Source organism: Gorilla gorilla, chromosome 1, assembly GCF_029281585.2.
Source record: "Gorilla gorilla gorilla isolate KB3781 chromosome 1, NHGRI_mGorGor1-v2.1_pri, whole genome shotgun sequence".
Taxonomy (NCBI): domain Eukaryota; kingdom Metazoa; phylum Chordata; class Mammalia; order Primates; family Hominidae; genus Gorilla; species Gorilla gorilla.
The window spans coordinates 165,503,451-165,523,634 of NC_073224.2; the positions used below are offsets into that span (position 1 = coordinate 165,503,451).

Below are 20,184 nucleotides of genomic sequence, written 5' to 3' on the forward strand. Positions count from 1 at the left end.
CTGGTTTGATCATTACACATTTTATGCCTGAATCAAAACATCACATGTGCCCCATAAATATGTACAATTATTATGTATCCATAATAACATAAAAGAAAGAATTAAGAATAAAAATAATAAACTAAGGTATAGATAGATTAAATAAATTGCACAAGGTCGCAAGACACATGCCAATTCTCTTTAGCCCCTACGGTGTTAGCCTGAAAAATATTTTCTTTAAAATGCTGAATTAATTGACAACATTAAAAAATGTATAGATTTCTTAATTAATGAGCAGAAAGAAATTAGTTGATATGGTCAGCGTGGGTATACCTACGTTCCTGCTCAGCGCTGTTTGGCTGGAGCGTGAGTCAGAGCACGTGATTTCTTATTCATCACACTGTTCTGCCTTGAGCATCTGCATGGTCCTGTGGGCATTTGATCTTTTTGATTTGACCTTTAAGGTGGTGGATGTGATGGTTTTTCAGTTTTCCTAAACCTGAGATTACAGGTTAATTTGAACATGTGAGATGCAAAAGAGACCCTAACTTCAAGCTTTTCTGAATGTATACCTATCACTTGTGTAGGAGTCAATGCTAATATTGGTGTTCTTTGTTTATATTTTTCCCAGGAGGTAGTATGCTGTTAAATCCAGAAGGATGAGTCCTGTATAATGCTGCTACTACCATAATTGATAATGCTGTCTCACTTTGCAGTCATGGATTCGTTCCTCGTTGTAAATGGCTAATATGTAGCTTATATTGAATCTGATGCTTCACATAATTTATTGCTGAACATATGCTAGATTGCCTAACCACTGCAATGATATCAGACATCTTGTTTCTTGATTCATGGTAACTGTCCAACTTTGAAAAATTCAGCATCTATCATAAACAAACTCTCTTTCCAATAAAGTAGTATACATTTTAATATCTGGGATATTGGAATAAAGATACTCTTAGGCAAGACTTTCAACTTTTTATTAAATAATATTCTCCCTCTAAAGTGGGTAACTATTTCTGGGGTCCATGAACTAAAATCTCAGGGACACTTTTACCTTTTTTAAGTATTTAGTTTATAATTAGCAAAGTCTAATGAAGTAGAGAAAATTACAAAACTGTGAGTAAAATGCGATAAATGCAATGATAAATGGTGACTTGGGATAAGGAGGAAATTGCACTTGATATTGGAGAATTAAGAAAGATTTTTGGAAAGAAATTATATTTAGACTAAGACCTAAAAATAAATTGGAGTTGGTGTAATGAAAAGTGTAGAAGAGTGTCTCTGACAAAGAGACTAATGTGCACAAAGGCATGGAGGTGAGAGGACACATGCTGGGGATATGAAAGTTTCCTGTGGTTGGGATGACTCTGGATGACAGGCTGCATGTGGTGAGATGGAGGCCGGGGAGGCAGGCAGGGACATAATCATAAGGGGCTTTGAAGATTGTTTTAAGACGTTTTGTTTTTATGTTAAGAGCAAAAGAAAAACACTGGGGATTTTAAGTCAGAGAAGTGCTATGTTCAAATTTGCATTTTTAGAAAGCTAAATCTAGTGATTGGTGGAAAAAAGATGATGAACAAAGCTGAAGACAGGATACTATTTAAGACAATGTGCTGTATTTGACATGTGAAATAAGGAAGTAGCAGTGGAGATGGAGATAACTGGATGGATTTCAGAGATAAACTGTAGAACTGAAAATAGGAAAATAATTTTAAAAAGAAAGAAAGAGAGAAATAAATAAAACGAGAACTAAAGAGGAGTCAAGGATGACTTTGAAGTTTCTACATGGGCCGCCTAGAGAACGAGAGTGCCACTGAAGTACAGAATCAAAAGGAGCCTTGACCTTGTATTACACTTTTTCCTAATCTTGCACCTTACAGTTACAGAGAGTTTGCAATTTATAAAGTGTGGTCACAAACATCATCTCATTGAATGCTCACAGTAATTTTTTGTGGTAGTCATCATTAATTGCATTTACTGAGGAAACAGAACTTGTGAAAATGCCTAGAGGTCAGATGAAATGCAACATACTGAGAGTGCAGAAAGTGAACTGATGTTAGTAATGTGAGAGGTAAAGAATCAGGGAGAGTTTTACAGGACATAAGAATTTTGAGATTTAATCCTAAGAATATGGGAAGCCATAAAATACTTTTAAGCAATGGTAATATATCAGGTTTATGTTTTTAAAATATTATTTCAGTGGATGTTTAGAGATTGGAGAGGAAAAGAAAACAAAAATAAACCAAGAAAGAACAGTCAAAAACAATTTCAGAAGTTCAAATGATAAAGATGGCAGTTTGCACTAGGGTGATGGCGGATGAAACATTTTGAGAAATAGACCAATCTGAGGTATATATCTTACCACTTCAATTCAACATTGTACTGGAGGTCCCTGACTGTTCAAAAAGGCAAAGAAAGAAAGAAAGAAAGAAAGAACAAAAGAAAGAAAGAAAGAAAGAAAGAGAGAGAGAAAGAAAGAGAGAAAGAAAGAGAGAAAGAAGGAGAGAAAAAGAGAGAGAAAGAGAGAGAGAAAGAGAGAAAGAGAGAGAAAGAGAGAGAAAGAGAGAAAGAAAGAGAGAAAGAGAGAAAGAGAAAGAAAGAGAGAGAAAAGAAAAGAAAAGAAAGAAAGAAAGAGAAAATTCTTTATTAACAGATGACATAATTATTTATGTAGAAATCCCAAAGAAGGTACAAAAAAGGGAACTAGGATGGAGAAATAAATTTAGTAAGTTTGTGGGGTACTAGATTGTAATAAAAAATTATTATATTTCTATATATTATTAGTAGCAAAAAACTGGACATTGATTCATTTTATTTTATTAAGTTCTCGGGAAACATGTGCAGGATGTGCAGGTTTGTTATATAAGTAAACATGTACCATGTTGGTTTGCTGCACCTATCAACCTATCACCTAGGTATTAAGCACAGCATGCATTAGCTATTTTTCCTGGTGCTCTCCCTCCCCCTGCCTTCCCCAACAGGCCCCAGTATGCATTGTTCCCCTCCCTGTGTCCATGTGTTCTCATTGTTTAGCTCCCACTTATAAGTGAGAACATGTGGTGTTTGGTTTTCTGTTCCTGTGTTAGTTTTCTGAGGATAATGGCTACCAGCTCCATCCATGTCCCTGCAAAAGACATGATCTCATTCCTTTTTATGGCAGCATAATATTCCATGGTGTATATGTACCACATTTTCCTTATCCAATCTATAATTGACGGGCATTTGGGTTGATTCCATCTCTTTGCTATTGTGAATAGTGCTGCACACTGAACACAAGCATGCCTGTATCTTTATAATAGAATGATTTATATTCCTTTGGGTATATACCCAGTAATGCGATTACTGGGTCAAATGATATGTCTGGTTCTAGGCCTTTGAGGGATCACCACATTGTCTTCCATGATGGTTGAACCAATTTACATACCCACCATCAGTGTAAAAGCATTCCTATTTCTCCACAGCCTTGCCAGTATCTGTTGTTTGTTGACTTATTAATAATCGCCATTCTGACTCACATGAAATGGTGTCTCATTGTGGTTTTGATTTGCGTTTCTCTAATGATCAGTGATGTTGGGCTTTTTTTTATATGTTTGTTGGCCGCACAAATGTCTTCTTTTGAGACATGTCTGTTCATGTCCTTTGCCCACTTTTTAATAGTTTTTTTTTCATGTAAATTTGTTTAAGTCCATTGTAGATTGTGGGTATTAGACCTTTTTCAGATAGATAGATAATAAACATTTTCTCCTATTTGGTAGATTGTCTGTTCACTCTGATGATAGCTTCTTTTGCCGTGCAGAAGTTCTTTAGTTTAGATCACGTTTGTCAATTTTTGCTTTTGCCACATTGCTTCTGACATTTTTGTCATAAAATCTTTGTCCATGCCTATGTCCTGAATGGTCTTGCTTAGATTTTCTTCTAGGGTTTTTATAGTTTTGGGATTTACATTTAAGTCTTTAATCCATCTGGAGTTAATTTTTGTATAAGATATAAGGAAGGGGTCCAGTTTCAGTTTTCTGCATATGGCTAGCCAGTTCTCCCAGCACAATTTATTAAATAGGGTTCCCCATTGCTTGTTTTTGTTAGGTTTGTCAAAGATCAGATGGTTATAGATGTGTAAATGTGTGGTCTTATTTTTGAGTTCTTTGTTCTCTTCCATTGGTCTATGTGTCTTTTTTTTTTTTTTTTTTCCAGTACCATGACTTTTTGGTTATGTAGTCTTGTAGTGTAGTTTGAAGTTGGGTACCACGATGCCTCCAGCTTTATTTTTTTTTGCTTAGGATTGTCTCGGCTATATGGGCTCTTTTTTGGTTCCATATGAATTTAAATTTTTTTTCTAATTCTGTGAAGAATGTCAATAGTTATTTAATGGTAATAGCATTGAATCTATAAATTACTTTGGGCAGTCTGGCCATTTTCATGATATTGATTCTTTCTCTCCATGAGCATGGAATGTTTTTCCATTTGTTTGTGTCCTCTCTTATTTCTTTGAGCAGTGGTTTGTAGTTCTCCTTGGAGAGGTCCTTCACTTTCCTTGTTAGTTGTATTCCTAGGTTTTTTTTCTCTTTGTAGCAATTGTGAGTGAGAGGTTCATTCACAATTTGCCTCTCTTCTTGTCTATTGTTGGTGTATAGGAATGCTTGTGATTTTTGCACATTGATTTGTATCCTGAGACTTTACTGACATTGCTTAAAGCTTAATAGGTTTTTAAGGACTGAGACAATAGGTTTTTGGACTGAGACAATGTGGTCTTCCTGACATAGAATCATGTCATCTGCAAACAGAGACAGTGTGACTTTCTCTCTTCCTATTTGAATATGCTTAACTTCTTTCTCTTGTCCTGATTGTTCTGGCCAGAACTTCCAACATGATGTTGAATAGGAGTAGTGAGAGAGGGCATCCTTGTGCCAGTTTTCAAGGGGAATGCTTCCAGCTTTTGCCCATTCAGTATGATATTGGCTGTGGGTATGTCATAAATGGCTCTTATTATTTTGATGTATGTTCCATCAATACCTAGTTTATTGAGAGTTTTTAACATGAAGGGATGTTGAATTGTATCAAAGACCTTTTCTGCATCTATTGAGATAATCATGAGGTTTCTGTCTTTAGTTCTGTTTATGTGATGAATTACGTTTATTGATTTGCATATGCTGAACCAGCCTTACATCGTGGGGATGAAGCCCACTTGATTGTGGTAGATAAGCTTTTTGATGTGCCGCTGGATTTGGTTTACCAGTATTTTATTGAGAATTTTTGCATCAATATTCATGAGGGATATTGGTCTGAAGTTTTCTTTTTTTGTTGTATCTCTGCCAGGTTTTGGTGTCAGGATGATGCTGGTCTCATAATATGAGTTAGGGGGGAGTCCTTCCTTTTCAATTGTTTGGAATAGTTTCAGAAAAAATGGTACCAGCTCCTCTTTGTACCTCAGGTAGAATTCAGTTGTAAATCTGTCTGGTCCTGGGCTTTTTTTTGTTGATAGGCTATTTATTATTGCCTTAATTTCAGAACTTATTATTGGTCTATTCATGCAAGCAACTTCTTCCTGGTTCAGTCTTGCGGGGGTGTACATATCCAGGTATTTATCCATTTCTTCTAGATTGTCTAGTTTATTTGCATAGAGGTGTTTATAGTATTCTCTGGTGGTTGTTTGTATTTCTGTGGAGTCACAAGTATATCCTCTTTATCATTTTTTATTATGCCTATTTGATTATTCTCTTTTCTTCTTTATTGGTCTAGCTAGTGGTGTATATATTTTATTAATTTTTTCAAAAAACCACCTCCTGGATTCATTGATTTTCTGAAAGGTTTTTTGTGTCTCTATATCCTTCGGTTCACTCTGATGTTGGTTATTTCTTTTCTTCTGCTAGCTTTGGTGGTTGTTTTCTCTTGGTTCTCCAGTTGTTTTTGTTGTAATGTTAGGATGTCAATTTGAGATCTTTCTAGCTTTTTGAGGTGGGCATTTAGTGCTATAAATTTATCTCAACGCTGCTTTAGCTGCATCTCAGAGATTCTGGTATGTTGTCTCTTTGTTCTCATTGGTTTCAAATAACTTCTTGATCTCTGCCTTAATTTCATTTTTTTACTCAGGATTCATTCAGAAGCAGGTTTTGAATTTTCATGTAGTCGTGTGATTTTTAATGAGTTTCTTAATCTTAAATTCTAATTTGATTGTGCTGTGGCCTTAGAGACTGTTTGTTATGATTTCAGTTGTTTTGCATTGGCTTAGGAGTGTTTTACTTCCAATTAGGACATTGATATTTTTAAGAGTAATATTTACAATATATCAAGAGACACAAAATAGATAGAGATAAGAATAATAAAAATATGCCAGGTTTGTATGCTGAAATATATAACAAATTATGTAATGTATGAAATTTAAGAAGACCTAAGTGAAGATAGAGATAAACCATGTTTATTGAGCAGAAGACTAACACGGTTAAGATGTTCATTCTTCTCAAATTGATCTAATAATTCAATACAATCGAATCAAATTCCAACAAGCTTTTTATAGGAATATAGACAAGCTGATTCTAAAATTTATATGGAAAAGCAAAAAAAATCTAAATGGCCAGAGCCTTTTTAACAAAGAAGAACAAAGTTGGAGGATTCACATTACTTAATTTCACGACTCACTAGAATATAGTAAGATAGTGTGGTATTGATTTAAGGGTAGACACATGATCAGTGAAACAGAATAGAGTTGGAAATAAGTGCATACATATATGGTCAACTGATTTTTGAAAAATGTACCAAAATAATTTAATAAGAAAGGATAATAGTTTTGAAAAATTATGAGAAAAGAATTGGACATCTGTATTAAAAATACAAAGGAACAAACCAAAGAATACCAAATTCAACCCAAACTGGGTACTTTAAAAAAATAAGAACTCAAAATAGATCTTATAAATATAAAACCTAAACCTGTAAGACTTCTATAAAAAAAAGGAGGAAGTTTTTATGGCTTTGAGTAAGGCAAAAATATTTTTAGATAGGATACAAATTGATTTAAAAATTTTGTAAGATGGATTTCATTGACATTAAAAACATCTGCTCTTTGAAAGACATTGCTGAGAATACAAAAAGGCAAGCCACAGATTACAGGAAAATCCTTGCAAAACATGTAGCAGATAAAGTACTTCTCCCTATAATCCCTATGATCTAAGAACTCTTACAACTAAACGATGAGACTATTTAAACAAACATTTCACAGAAGAAATATGGATATCAAACAAGCAGATAAAGTGTCAATATTTCTAGTCATCAGTGAAATGTAAATATCACAATGATGTTCCATGTACCCCCACTCAAATGCCTAATATATACATATATATTTAAAAATAAACAATTCAAAGTGCTGGCAAGGATGTGAAACAACTGAAATTCTCACCGACTACTGTTGGAAATTCATAATGGTACAGACACCTTGGAAAAACTCTTATTATAACATGTAGCAATCCATCTGTTACTCATTTATTCAATGGAAACAAAAACAACCACACAAAAGCCTCAATTATTTGAGCAGATTTATTCTTAATAGCCCTAAAATGAGAAGAACTCAAATGGTCATGAACTTCTGTATGCATAAATAAATCATGGCACATCTATAATATGATATACTACATAGTAGTGAAAAAGAATAAATTACTGATAAATGAAGCAACATGATTCCATTTATATGACATTGGTATATAAGTAAGCTTATCCGGACAGAAATGAGGTCATTGGTTGCCAAGGGCTGGAGGTGTGAGAAGTGGATTGATCCCAGACAGGCACTGGGAACTTTTTGGAGTGATGGAAATGTTATACATCTTGATTGCCATTGTGGTTATACAGCTGTATATATTTATTAAAACTCATTGAAGTGTTAACTTAGAAAGGTAAATTTTACTGCAGGTATATTATGCCTAAATAAACCCTATTTTAAAAAAGACTATTGCAGTGGTTTAAAGGAAAGATGGCTTGGGCTACGATGGTGGTGGATGATGGTAAGTGGTAGAGAAACCCATGTATTAGAAGGTAAAATAAACAGGGCCAGGTTAATGGATTGACACAGGGGATGAAGCAAAAGGAGTTGTATTTCTTTCTTACAAAAAAACACCACAGTACATCTAAAATTATAATCAATTTTCTGTATATCCATCAATCTTATCAGGATGCACACTCTAAGAAGTGGAGAGAAGGAAGGACATCAGAACAAGACCTTACAAATGGCAATGTTGGTACAGCTCAAAATAGAGTCCACACATCCACACTATAATAAGGGCTAAGTCTAATTTAAAACTATAGAAAACATGTAGAGAAAAATTAGGACAATTACATCATCATTACGCTTAACAAACTATGCACAGAGCACATAACCTGTGAAAAGCACTCTGCTATGCAGGGTGTAATTAAAAGACCATATGGTAGCTTGGGGAAAAAAAACTCCAAAATAGAGTATGAGATGAGATGTGGCTACCTCTCTGTACATGAGTACTCATAAATATTTTGATCTTGGTCGAGACTTTTAACTTGTTAAAAGGGATGTTTAAGTAACATCTCTTTTGACTTTATCCTTCTTATATATTGTTGTAGGGTGGCCATTAGGAGATTACAATATAATTATTTAAAATTACTTATGATTACATTTGACAACTACTTTACAAGTGTGCTAAGTTTTAGGGATGCAAAGTCCTTAAGGAGATTTGTCTAGTGTGACAAGATATGAAAGCAACCCAAATGCAATTGAGAGATAGATGCAAATGAAGTTTACTTTAAACCTAAAATATGTGTATATTTTACCTGTGATTAGATTCCTCACCTTCACTTTCTACACGTGAGCAAAGCATAATGTGTATCATCAATGAAAGCCAGACTCACTGCATGCCCCATTTTTAGAATGTATTCATATATATATATGCATATAATACAAAAACGTTAGGAAAACCGATCTTCTTTTTTATGATGTGAGATAAGCAGAGAGCAGCCCTAACAGGTTATTTCTGTGTTACTACTTTCTTATCCCTATATACATGTTAAAAGGGCAATTCTAAAATCTCATCTCAAAAAATAAATATCACATTGTCCACCTTATTTGCTCTCACATGCCACATGATCATAGTTATTTGCTTGTTTTATTAACAATCAATAAATCAAGTCCCAAACTTTAATAAAATATACCTGCATTTCTGTGTGTCTGGGTCTGAAATCACAGGTAAGTCATTAAATTTTCTGGGTTGGGCACACACCATAAAACAATTTAAGATTGTTTGCTTACCTCCTCTTTTGCCATCTCACTGAGACTAATCATTTTGTGAAAAAAAAATTTCTTGAAGTTATAAAAATCCAGTGAACTTTGTAAAACAGGAAAACTTCAATTGCAGTGTGTCTTACCTGGCTTGAGATGAGCGAATGGAATTTCGCCGGTGAGAATTTCCCACAGACACAGAGCATAGCTGAAGACATCTGCTTTGATGGTGTACCGAGTGCACTGCGTGAACACCTCAGGAGCCATCCAACGTAGGTTCTGCACATCAAGAAACATCCACAAGCCATTTACCAAGTGTTTGGTTCTTCCACTGCAGAGTAGCATTCTTCTTAGTGAGAATTTGCTGTGTTCTCCCGATGCTCTCAAAAGGCATAAATATAAATTAACATCCACACATATTGCCCTCAGTGTGTGCAATAAACATGTTTATACATACACAGTGTGTTTACTGTGGCTGTTCAGTTCCTCAAAGGGCATTTTTTAATCATTGGAAGATCATAAAGTTCATAATTCTTCCTAAAACATCACACAAGTAATTAATCATCAAGTAAGTCTGCCTCTTATACAATGAGAAGCAGCATTATTTTTTTTAAATCTATAAACATCTTTCTCCCTTAGAAGCCTTACAAGGTTCAGAATAGCCAACCATGGATTCATCCAGGGACCCTATGTCTCCCTGGGAGTGAATCATACACTGTGGGAGGCACCTCCTTCAAGTTTCCAGGTTGTAATTTAGGAAGTTACTAAATTAGGCCCATAAATAGTGTGCTCATGGCTGAGGAGAGAAATGGCTCCTGAGGAGTGCCTAGAATATTCCTGTGAAGTAGATTTATCACTGGCTGGATCAGGTCTGTCTTACTTTCTCTGCCCAGATGTGCTATTTATGAATGCTGTTTGTGCAATATTCCAGAAAGGAAGCCCATAAAATATTACAAGTCCCTCCATACAAAGTTCTAGCCTCTGTTTCAATGACATTATTTACATTCTTTTCATTTGTGATTTCACATTTTTCAGTTAAAAAAATTAGTTTCCATTCTGGGATGCAAATGCATAAATTTGGTTGATTTCTAGTTTAGGGAGCAGAACACTGGATTTAGAGTTAGGAGATGAAAATTCTAGTTCTGGCTCTACCACTTACTGAACAGTTCTGGGTAGCTGTTCAGTATGTCGTGTTTCCTGGACCTCAGATTCCTCAAGGACAAAACAGAGGAGCCACACCCTCCCAGTTCTAAATCCCCATTGCACCTTATTTCATTAATAAACTTTGCTAAACACTTTTAAATGTCCATTGAAGGAAACCATTATTCTTTTATCACTCTTACCAAAATCTTGTGTGTAGTGTTGGCTGCTAATTCTTTTGAAATGTCCACCTTATTTTGAAACCATGCATAGTTACAGCTTTCCAATAATATCTTTATTCTTATTATGGTGCTCATATGCAATTCTTCTACATGAGCTTCCACATTCCAAAGAGTCTCCATTTTTATAGCAGATTATGCATTGTGTCACAACATTGTATATGTGGGAGCAGGTACACAGTATGTCCGTTTTTGCACAGAGGGGTCATAGAGTGATTAGATAACATACATAAAGCCACATAACTAATGAGAAACAAAACAGCTTTCAAAATAAATTTCAAATTAACTCTCTTATTCTAGCAGCATAGTCTTTAAGCACAGCACTAATTTATTTATTAGCACTAATTTATTTATTTATTAGTGCTGTGCTTAAAGACTATGTGGCTAGAATAAGAGAGTTAATATTATTTGCTGTTGGTTAAATTCAATTTAATTACATTCAACAAAAGCTTATTTAGTTGGAGAGTCTCAACTAACTGCTTTTTAGAATTATGTAGGGGAATTTTTAAAAGATGCAGGGACTCAAGATCAATCTTAGGCCAAAAAAATCATAATTTCTGGGGATCAGATTCAGGCACTATGCTTAAAACATTTTCTAAACTTATTTTAATGTGCACCTAGGCTTGAGGACCACTAATTTAGTTGCCTCTATGTCCCATGTCTGGGATGAGCTTTGTGTCCTGCCAAAAGATCACTTATTGTTCCCACCTCCCTTACCTCATAAACTGCCACTTTCCTCCTTGCTCACCTCACTCCAGCCATGTTAGTTTGAACACACCAAGAACTCTCCTGCCCCAGGACCTCTGCACTTACTATTGCCCCCACCTGCATAGCTCTCCCCCCATGTAGATTACTCCCATGTCAGGCCTCTTATTAAATGTTAACATTTTCCTTCATCCTATCTAAATGACAACCTCATCACTCTCCATTCATTTACTCTGCTTTTATTTTTCTTCATAACACTCATCACTGCCTGAGATATATTTTGTTAATTTGTCCAGTATTTATCCCCTTCCAGTAGAATATTAGCTCCATAGGAATGAGAACTTAGTTGATGATGCAAAAAATGAACAAGAAGAGAGGACTGGAGTTAGAAGCTTATTGTGATACTAGTCCAGAAAAGAAGTGACGAGAATCTGAACTGAAGCAGCAGGAAGTGAGAGGTTTAAGAGGTTAAGATGAACTTAAAGAAAAGAAAGAGACATCCAGAAAAGGTGACTGAGTGTAAGTAGAAGCAGGAAAGGGAAAGAATGAAAAACTACTCCAGCCTTAGGTAATTAGTTATCACAAGTAGTCCAGAAAGAGAAGTCTACTTTTTTTCAGGGGGAGGGATTGGGGAGAGTGAAGGAGAGGGCAGGTAATGAATTTAATTGCAGACATTTTGAGTACAATTATCCTTGCTTCAGTTATTATAATTTATATGTTACTTAAACATTAATACTTGGATATACCACTTATTACATTACAATGTTAAAGTGGAGAACGATGAATAGTTAATAGATGCTGATGAACTACTAATTTTATTGTGAGTTCCCTATTAAATGTTTACTTTACTATAAGTAGTTAGGTGATCTAAATATGAAAAGATCCATGCCCACAACGTTCTTTTCAGTTACATTTGAAACATATTCTGTCTTATTTTATCCATAATGTTTTCCAAATATATATCTTATCTATTTCTCTAGTAGAGCCTTGAGATAGTTATTTTGACAGCTTACTAAAAATAAAAACATAAGCCATTATCCGGACACTGAGACAATGACATTTCTTCCAATTAAAACTGCGCTCATCTTACGTCCTCTCATGCTGAGTTTACACATTTTAATTGGTTTATAATTATAGGAAACACAAGCAGCAGCAAACCCCAGGTTGTTTTGTCATGTTGTCTTCATCCAGAGACTGTAGAAATCTTGATTCTGAGGGAAAGAGAAAATAAATCACGTCAAAGGAAATATCTTAAAACCAAGGTAAAAGACCACAGTTAAAATTTTGAAACCTCAAGAGACTTCTGTCTTATTCAAATTCTCACTTCCCTTGTCTTGGCTGGAGATAATAAAGAAGAAAAACTAGAAATAAATGACGGAGTTTCAAAATGTAGGGTCATTGAAATTTGAATGATTTAGGGTAGGATAGCTGTCAGTGTTCAGTGTTCAGTTTCATGGTACAATATCAGGCACCATATTGTACCAGCTAGGAACAAAGAAAAAAAGGATGCCATTTTGGGGTATCTCACCTCCAAAATCTGCCACCACAGCATGCCCATCCTCATAGAGAAGAATATTGTGACTGTAAAAAAAAAAAAAAAAAAAGTAGACATTGAGTAAGCTTTGGTATGTCCTAATCTAATTGGCCCCTCAAAGAAGAGGACCATAGACATCATTTGTTTGCCCTAGAGAATAAATGGGCCCCAAAGGGCTAAATCAAAATTTTTTAGTTTTGCTGATTCAAAACAGCTATTTATAAAATGTAATCATGTTTATACTTTATCTAATGTTGAATGTATAAAGAATTCCTACTTTAGACAAACCCTCTAAACTTGTCAAAAAGACCCATCAGCTGAAGATCAGTTTTTCAGCTCCTTGAGGCTCATTTGCTAACACAATTGTGGTTACAAGGAAAGAGTGAAAAGCATCATGGGCATATTAGAGTCAGAGCAAGAGAACCAGCTTGCTGGAACCCTAGGCACAAGGACAGTTCAAGAAAAGGCCTGAAATGAATGTAGCAAAAGGATTCTCTATGGAAAATGCCATGATCAATACATTCTAGATACAATCTCAGCACAAAGGAGTGTTTTGAGATCTCTGAAATGATGCCAACTAAACCACTTTTTAAGGTTTTGAGGAGAATAGCATAAAGGTCACCAAAGTCCCCCTTCAACCAAGAATTCAAGTTAGATTAAGAAGAGTGTCAGAGTAGATCTTAAATGTTCTCACAACACACACAAAAAGGTAGCCATATGAGGTGGATAGATATGTTAATTAGCCTGATTATGGTAATCATTTCACAATGTATACATATGTCACATCACCTTGTGCCTCATACGTATAACTTTTATTTGTTAATTATACCTCAATAAGGGCAGAAAAAAGAGTGTCCTTTTTAAGAAGTAAATCAAAGCTGAGATAGTCCAAAGAGAGCTTACTCTTCCCCAGAATTAGTAAATTTAATTGTGGACTATTTTACAGACATGCATATGATAGTCCAAGATTGTCTTTGAATGCTTCTTACCATATGTCTTTGATGCCCATTTTACATTTGGCTTGTAAATGAGTCATTTCAGTATTAGGAGATTGCCACTGGATTTTTTTAGTGCATATGGGCTATATTATATTTATTTTATAATAAATTACATAATGTTCCTTTACCCTTAATTATTTTGCTTCATGGTCAAAACAAGAAAAATGCCACTATTTCTTAATCTTGAGTGAGTCCAATATGATATTGAATCACTTTATATAATTGCTTTCCCGCCTTGACTTGACCTTTATAAAAAAGTTACTTTTGAACTTCTCTTGTAATTGCTACTGATTTTATCTTTGGAGTATAAAAAATCTTCTTTCAAATTACAGAAAATCTAAAATACGTTAAAATCATTTTTCTTGCAGTAGCGCAGTGTAGAAGTATTCCAGGATGTCAAACAAAACAGGGACCTCCAAGATGATGTCTTTAACCACAAATTACTAATTAATACACATGATGAGAATCAGACTGTCCTGTCAGAGAACTCTACAGCACCAGGAGCTCTCTGGAAGTTCAAATGCAACAAGAAAATTGCATCTACACGCTGTACTACTAGATAGAGTGGGTTAAGAAAGGGATTAGCTTTGAAGTGGGCTTTGAAGAACAGTCAGTTAGTAAGTGTATAAATATGTGCTGAGACTTTATCATGTACCAGGAAAATTTCTTTATACTGGGATATAGTGGTGAACAAGACAGGCAAAGACTGAATTTATACGGTAGTGTAAAGGAGATGAGGCTGGAAGAGACAAAGGGGAAATGAATTCTAGATTGGGGAAAGATCTTGGCAAAGGGCAAGAGTTGGGAGTGTGTGTAGTATGCAATAGGAATTATACTAAAAATGTACTTACTAAATCAGAGAGTGCATGCTAAAAAATAATGAGGGAATATTTGGGTGAAAGTGGTGTTGAATTGCTAGGGAATTTGAAATTAGAGAACAATTCTGGACTTGATGCAGGATGTCAGAAGGCACTAGTACAGGTTTTTATGCATATATTTTAATGCTCTGAAATCACAGACTGGTATTTCCAAATAATTTTAGAATGCAATTACCAAAAGACTAAAGTGCGAAGGTAGAGTAGAAAAAAGAAAGCAGTAGAGTGGATCCATCAAAATATCTGAGAGCAGTTTATATCTGGGAGCCTATCTGGGAGCAGTTTAAATATTAGAGACTAAAAGACAACAACAACAACAAAAACAAAGATAACCTCCAAAATTCTAGCTTTGTCTTCTAACTACAAAGCAATAATATACACAGTGAGAAAGAGCCATATAACCAGAAAACCTGGCAACTTTTGTGAATAAACTAGTGGCTTAGTTGGGAGTCTGTGGAACTTGAGTCAGAGTTATGCTTGGCAAGATTAGACCCACCTGATAAACAACTATAACATTTATCACATTGAGGTCACATTCAAAATGAACTCTTATAAAAAACAGTAACAAGTCAAACAAAACAAAGGACGCAGTGACAGTTTAGGAACACAGGACAATGAGAGTTCATAGCAATAAATGGGTCTAAATGTCAAAAGGATGCTGTGAAAGTGACTTTGCAGAACGACAGCAACTTAGCAAGTGCTAGAATAAAGTGAAAGTTTTTATTCACTTCAAGATAGTCTTGGATTTGTCCACTCCTTCTCTAACCACTCAGTAATAATGAAAATTAAATTGTAATACCATCTCTAAGATTCTTTCACTCATTTTTTCCACTTTGAAGTAAGCCGTGCTTCCTATATGGAGTGAAATTCATGAAGGGGGGCAGGCAGGGTTGAAGCTGACAGAACCTGTGCTAATCAGTCACAGTGACAGCTTCAGTGGGCATCACACCCAGAGTCAAAGCCTTTAAAATCAGGGAGGTTGTGTGAAGGGTCAGCAATGTCAGGTTTGAGGATACCAGGGAAGGAGAAGAGCTTGGAGCTGAAGCTAGCTAGGACAACAGAAGTGGTGCAATTATTATTAAAGGTGAGTTCAAGAGTTTATTACTGAGAGATGTCGTGAACTACAAGTCCGGAGCAGTGTAAAGATTGTGGGAATGTGGGAGCAGTGACAGAGATGGTGGCAGTGCAGAGAGAAGGGAGTAAAATTGAGTGAGGGTCTCCTGTGAGCAGGCACTGGTGTTTTCAACATTTTTCCATTCCTCATGGAGCCACTATGGAGATGGTATTAGCATACCTATTTTACAGACGGATAATTGAGGCTAAAGAGGTGAAATCAGTGTCCTGTATCATAGCTGGGAAGAGGTAGAGCCAGGATTCAGTCTCCGAAACTTTCCTGTTTTAGGAGAAGCTGACTCTCACACCAACCATACCCAAAGGACGATGCAGGACTGCTGTAATTAGATGCCTGGAAAGAAATTCCAGAAATCTTGTTTGGGTGAAGTCAGGCCTACCAGCTAGTGCCCAAAATACCTGTTTTCAATATGTTACTGTAAGGTAATGAGACTGAAATCAATAAGCTAATTAGAAATAAACCCAATATACCTCTGTTCCACCAAGGTAAAGCAGGCAAAGACTAACTTTCCTCCCTTCAAGAGATTGGATGCTATGTCATAGGCTCTTTAAAGAAATGTAGGTTAAGGAAGCATAATCACTGCAAACAAGGAAAGTGCAATTTGACCTGGGAAGTAAGCCAGGCACACGAAGAGTGTCAACACCAGGGAGAAAATCATCAGGATCAGAAGAGAGAAATAGAAGGGTGATGGTAAATCTCAGACTTCTTTTCCTTCAAAAGACCACCCAAGAGGTTTATTTACATCCATTTGCTCTTCTATAAAATCTTGAGAGAAAGGCAGTCTTCTGTTATATATGATATTGCAGAGCATATTCATGAGCATTGTAACATTCGTGGAAACAGCCCCATGAGTCAGATCCTTCTGATTTGAATCTGACAAATCAGCAAAATTTGATTTGATTTGACAGATGAGCAAACCTGTCAGTTGAGCTAGCGCCTTAGCCCTTACCTCTGAGGTCAAGGAAAATGGTTAATTTATACTATACTTATACTATAATATACAAACATGTACACATAAGCTGTGCATATGCATGTGTGCACACACACACACACATATACACAGACTTGCATCTTAAACTCTCCAGAAGCATCTTCAAGGGTGAAGAGTCACTGAGGAATGCTTTTTAGATAACAGCGAGTTTGGTAAAGACCATTAAAGGAATTTAAGTAGATAAAAGTCAACTAGTCCTTTATGCTTAGAGTAATTTTTAGCATTTCTGCATTTAACATTTTGATTTCATCTAAGTAAGTGTGATTTCTATACTCCATGCTGTTTGCTAACTTGCAATTTTGTTGTGTCAAGTGAGGCTTAAGTTCAGAAACAAGTTACTTAGTTCAAGAGCGTGCCCAGCCAACCTTGCAGTGTCAGCAGCTCAGAAGGCTTTATTGCTCCTTTAGATCACCCTGCTTTATAGGAGATACGATATGCTAGAAGCGCATTTACTAACCTGGAGATCTGAACAAATCTCTACATTTTACTGTAATTTATCTCTTTTCATCTCTTGCTCCGTAGTCTCCTCGGCTCCTTGCCCCAGATGTTAGGACTTGGGCTGAAGTTCTAGCTCAACCATTTACTGACTCAGTTTACTATCTCTGCTGCGAAGGCTAAGTTCTGTGCTAGAAATTGCAGTGTATGCCTTCAGAAAGACAGTGTGGTCTGATTGGGAATGAAATGCAAACTGAAAGAAAGATCAAGGTACATAATCTAAAATTTAAAGTGGTTTTCATTCTGAGATACCTAGAAAATAATATAGTCAATGTAAGAGTTTATTATAAAAAAGATCATTAACCAAGTAGAAAAAAATAGTCTTAAGAAATATGAGGAACAGGAGGTACTACATAGAAAGAGGACCTATGGTCAGAAGACTGCTTAATACCTAGTTTTTGCTATTACTAGTCCTGTGATTTTGGCCAAATCATAATACTTTAACTTTTTGAGACTCTTTTTCTCATCTTCAAAAATTGTAAGAGGAATGAAGAAAATGAAAAAGAGATAGATGGAATTTGGCAAATTCTGAACTGCTAAATAAGTATTAGCTATTATTAATACACATAATACCTAGCTTACAGCATGTCTGTACAACTTAAGTGCAAATGCACTTTTGTAAACAATAAAGCTGTATACATTAGGTATTAAGTAATGAATCTTGGAAGCAAAGTGACTTTCTGACTCAAAACTCACAATAGAGACAGACTTTACTTTGGAATATTTCAAGTCACTCTTAGTCCTAGAGAGTCTCTTCTCCTTCCACTCTTATTGTCTATTTCTCCAAAACTATTTCTGCTTTGATTGAATGACGGTGTTTCACTTAAAGGAATCTTTGTTCCCCTGACTGCACTGATACCACAGTATTTGGATTTGGCTCTAGCTTTGTCTTTTACCATGAAGCAAATGACTTGAGTCAATTGTTTATGTAACAGAAGTGAGTATTTATCTCTTTGAAGTGTCTGTCTTTCACAGATTACTCCACAATAATGTTCTTTTAACCTTAACAATGCATGCACTTAGTGGAATACAAAATATAACTGCGGGCAAGATTTACTTCATCTGAATAAGCGATGTGAATAGAATCCATGCTCTGACCTTCAGTTCTTTCTTCCTCAGTAACACGGTTCACATTCAGACATGAATAAGCTGTTTGCAAAGTGGTGTGTGCATATGTGTGTGTGTTGTGTTTAAATCTTATGTTTTCTCCAGATTTCTTTTAACCAAAAGTGAATGGAAGTTAAATTCTGCTGGTTCCTTTCTACAAAAGAAAATTTTCCCCAACCTCAGAATTGAATTAATTTAATGAAGTCATTATGTAAGGATCATGAGTCTTTTCATTTTAATTGCCTGTATTGAAAATTTACCTAAAGTGCTCAAATGATTCATAATCAGTTGGTTATGCACTGTAGTCCAATACTAATTGTCACTATTAATCAGACTGGCCTGATTATTAGACCACTTTCCAATTCTGATTTTCTTCCAGAGCTGGACTGAAGTTCATGGTGGCCTTAGAAGGATCAAGGTGACTTGCTACTTTCACTCCACTACCATTAGGAGTTCTTTAAAGTCACTTAAAAATTCATAAATATTAATTCATTTTTTGTGAATTACAGAGCCATGTAATTGCCTATGTCAGTTGTTACTAACAAAAACTAGTGTAAGGGCACCATGGCCAACCTCTCAGCGTCCTTATTTGAAGAGATGACAGCCCCCAGAAGTGTAGGCTTAATAACACAACTGCAATGCTTCCCAGGCTTCCTATAAGCCACTGTTTTCTGATGTATCCCTGAAGGTGATTAACTCACATGATTAAAGACACATGGCTGTCAGCATGCCTGGAAGCATTCCAAGGGTTAAATCAGTGGAAGCAATTAGGCTTCATTTTCAATCTCATCACACTGTGAAAGTCATTAGTTTACAAACACATCTGCCTGACAGGCAATCATTCAAACCTGATGCTAACGAGTCCTGGTCTTCCAATCTGCTGGCTGCCATATTTTGCCCTTAGAGCTATGTGATGGCTCAGGACTCTCTTCCTGCCACAGACCTTTCTGGGGAGTCTCACCTTGGTGACCTTCAGCATAGGCAACTACATTTTTCTCTTCTCTTGAGTCTTCCTTGAAAACCCCTCATGAACTTTTGGCGGCTGCCACTGCCAAACTCAATGGGATACCTGAACATAAGACTCCCATACACTGAACTGATTCCAATTTGTTTCAAGGAGCTGATTAGACCCTTGAGGTGCAATTCACATCCACTTACTTTGTATCTTTGTACCCTTTCCTAAAAAACTCTTCCAAGTCATCTAGATCAGCTCCTTGTAGTTGCAAATATAGTCTCATATGCTTCCTATTTTGGTCTTTTTCTTATTTGATTCTACCTATCTATCTACCTATCTACTTATCTAATCTCTGCTTCTTACATAGCTAGGTAACAACTGTTGATCATAAAGTCATTATCTTCTTGAGGATAACTGCTGGAGGTCCTGGTTTTGAGCCCCAGGATAACAGAGACAGTACGTTTGGGCTCAGGGAGATTAGCTCCTTATTCATGTATATTATGTGGTAACTGGACTGTCAGGAACTACCTGAGGCTGTTTCACAATTTGGGCTGCAGATAGAAACATAATAACAATTGTACAGTAACATGAGAAATTGCATACTTTAAGTTCATGGCCAAATAAAGCCTCACCCGACATTCTGTTTTTACAGAGAAAGGGTCTCACTCTGTTGCCCAGGCTGGAGTGCTGGAGTGCAGTGGTGTGATCATAGCTCACTGTAACCTCGAACTCCTGGGCTCAAGCAATCCTCCCACCTCAGCCTCCTGAGTAGCAAGGACTACAGGCACATACCACCATGTTTGGC

The 20,184-nt window shown here is 36.0% G+C and overlaps 1 protein-coding gene across 4 annotated transcripts in view; it reads right to left on the reverse strand.

Annotated features, from left to right (window-relative positions):
* The window catches only part of TNNI3K (TNNI3 interacting kinase), a 304,957-nt gene that overhangs the window by 88,638 nt on the left and 196,135 nt on the right, over positions 1 to 20,184 (reverse strand). For all 4 annotated transcript variants that reach the window (XM_004025984.5, XM_055366048.2, XM_055365994.2 and 1 more), the window contains exons 18-20: positions 12,821 to 12,873; positions 12,451 to 12,503; positions 9,355 to 9,487 (exon numbers count right to left, since the gene is read on the reverse strand). In XM_004025984.5, the coding sequence (XP_004026033.5) occupies positions 9,355 to 9,487; positions 12,451 to 12,503; positions 12,821 to 12,873 (239 nt within the window). The remainder of the gene's footprint in view (positions 1 to 9,354; positions 9,488 to 12,450; positions 12,504 to 12,820; positions 12,874 to 20,184) is intronic.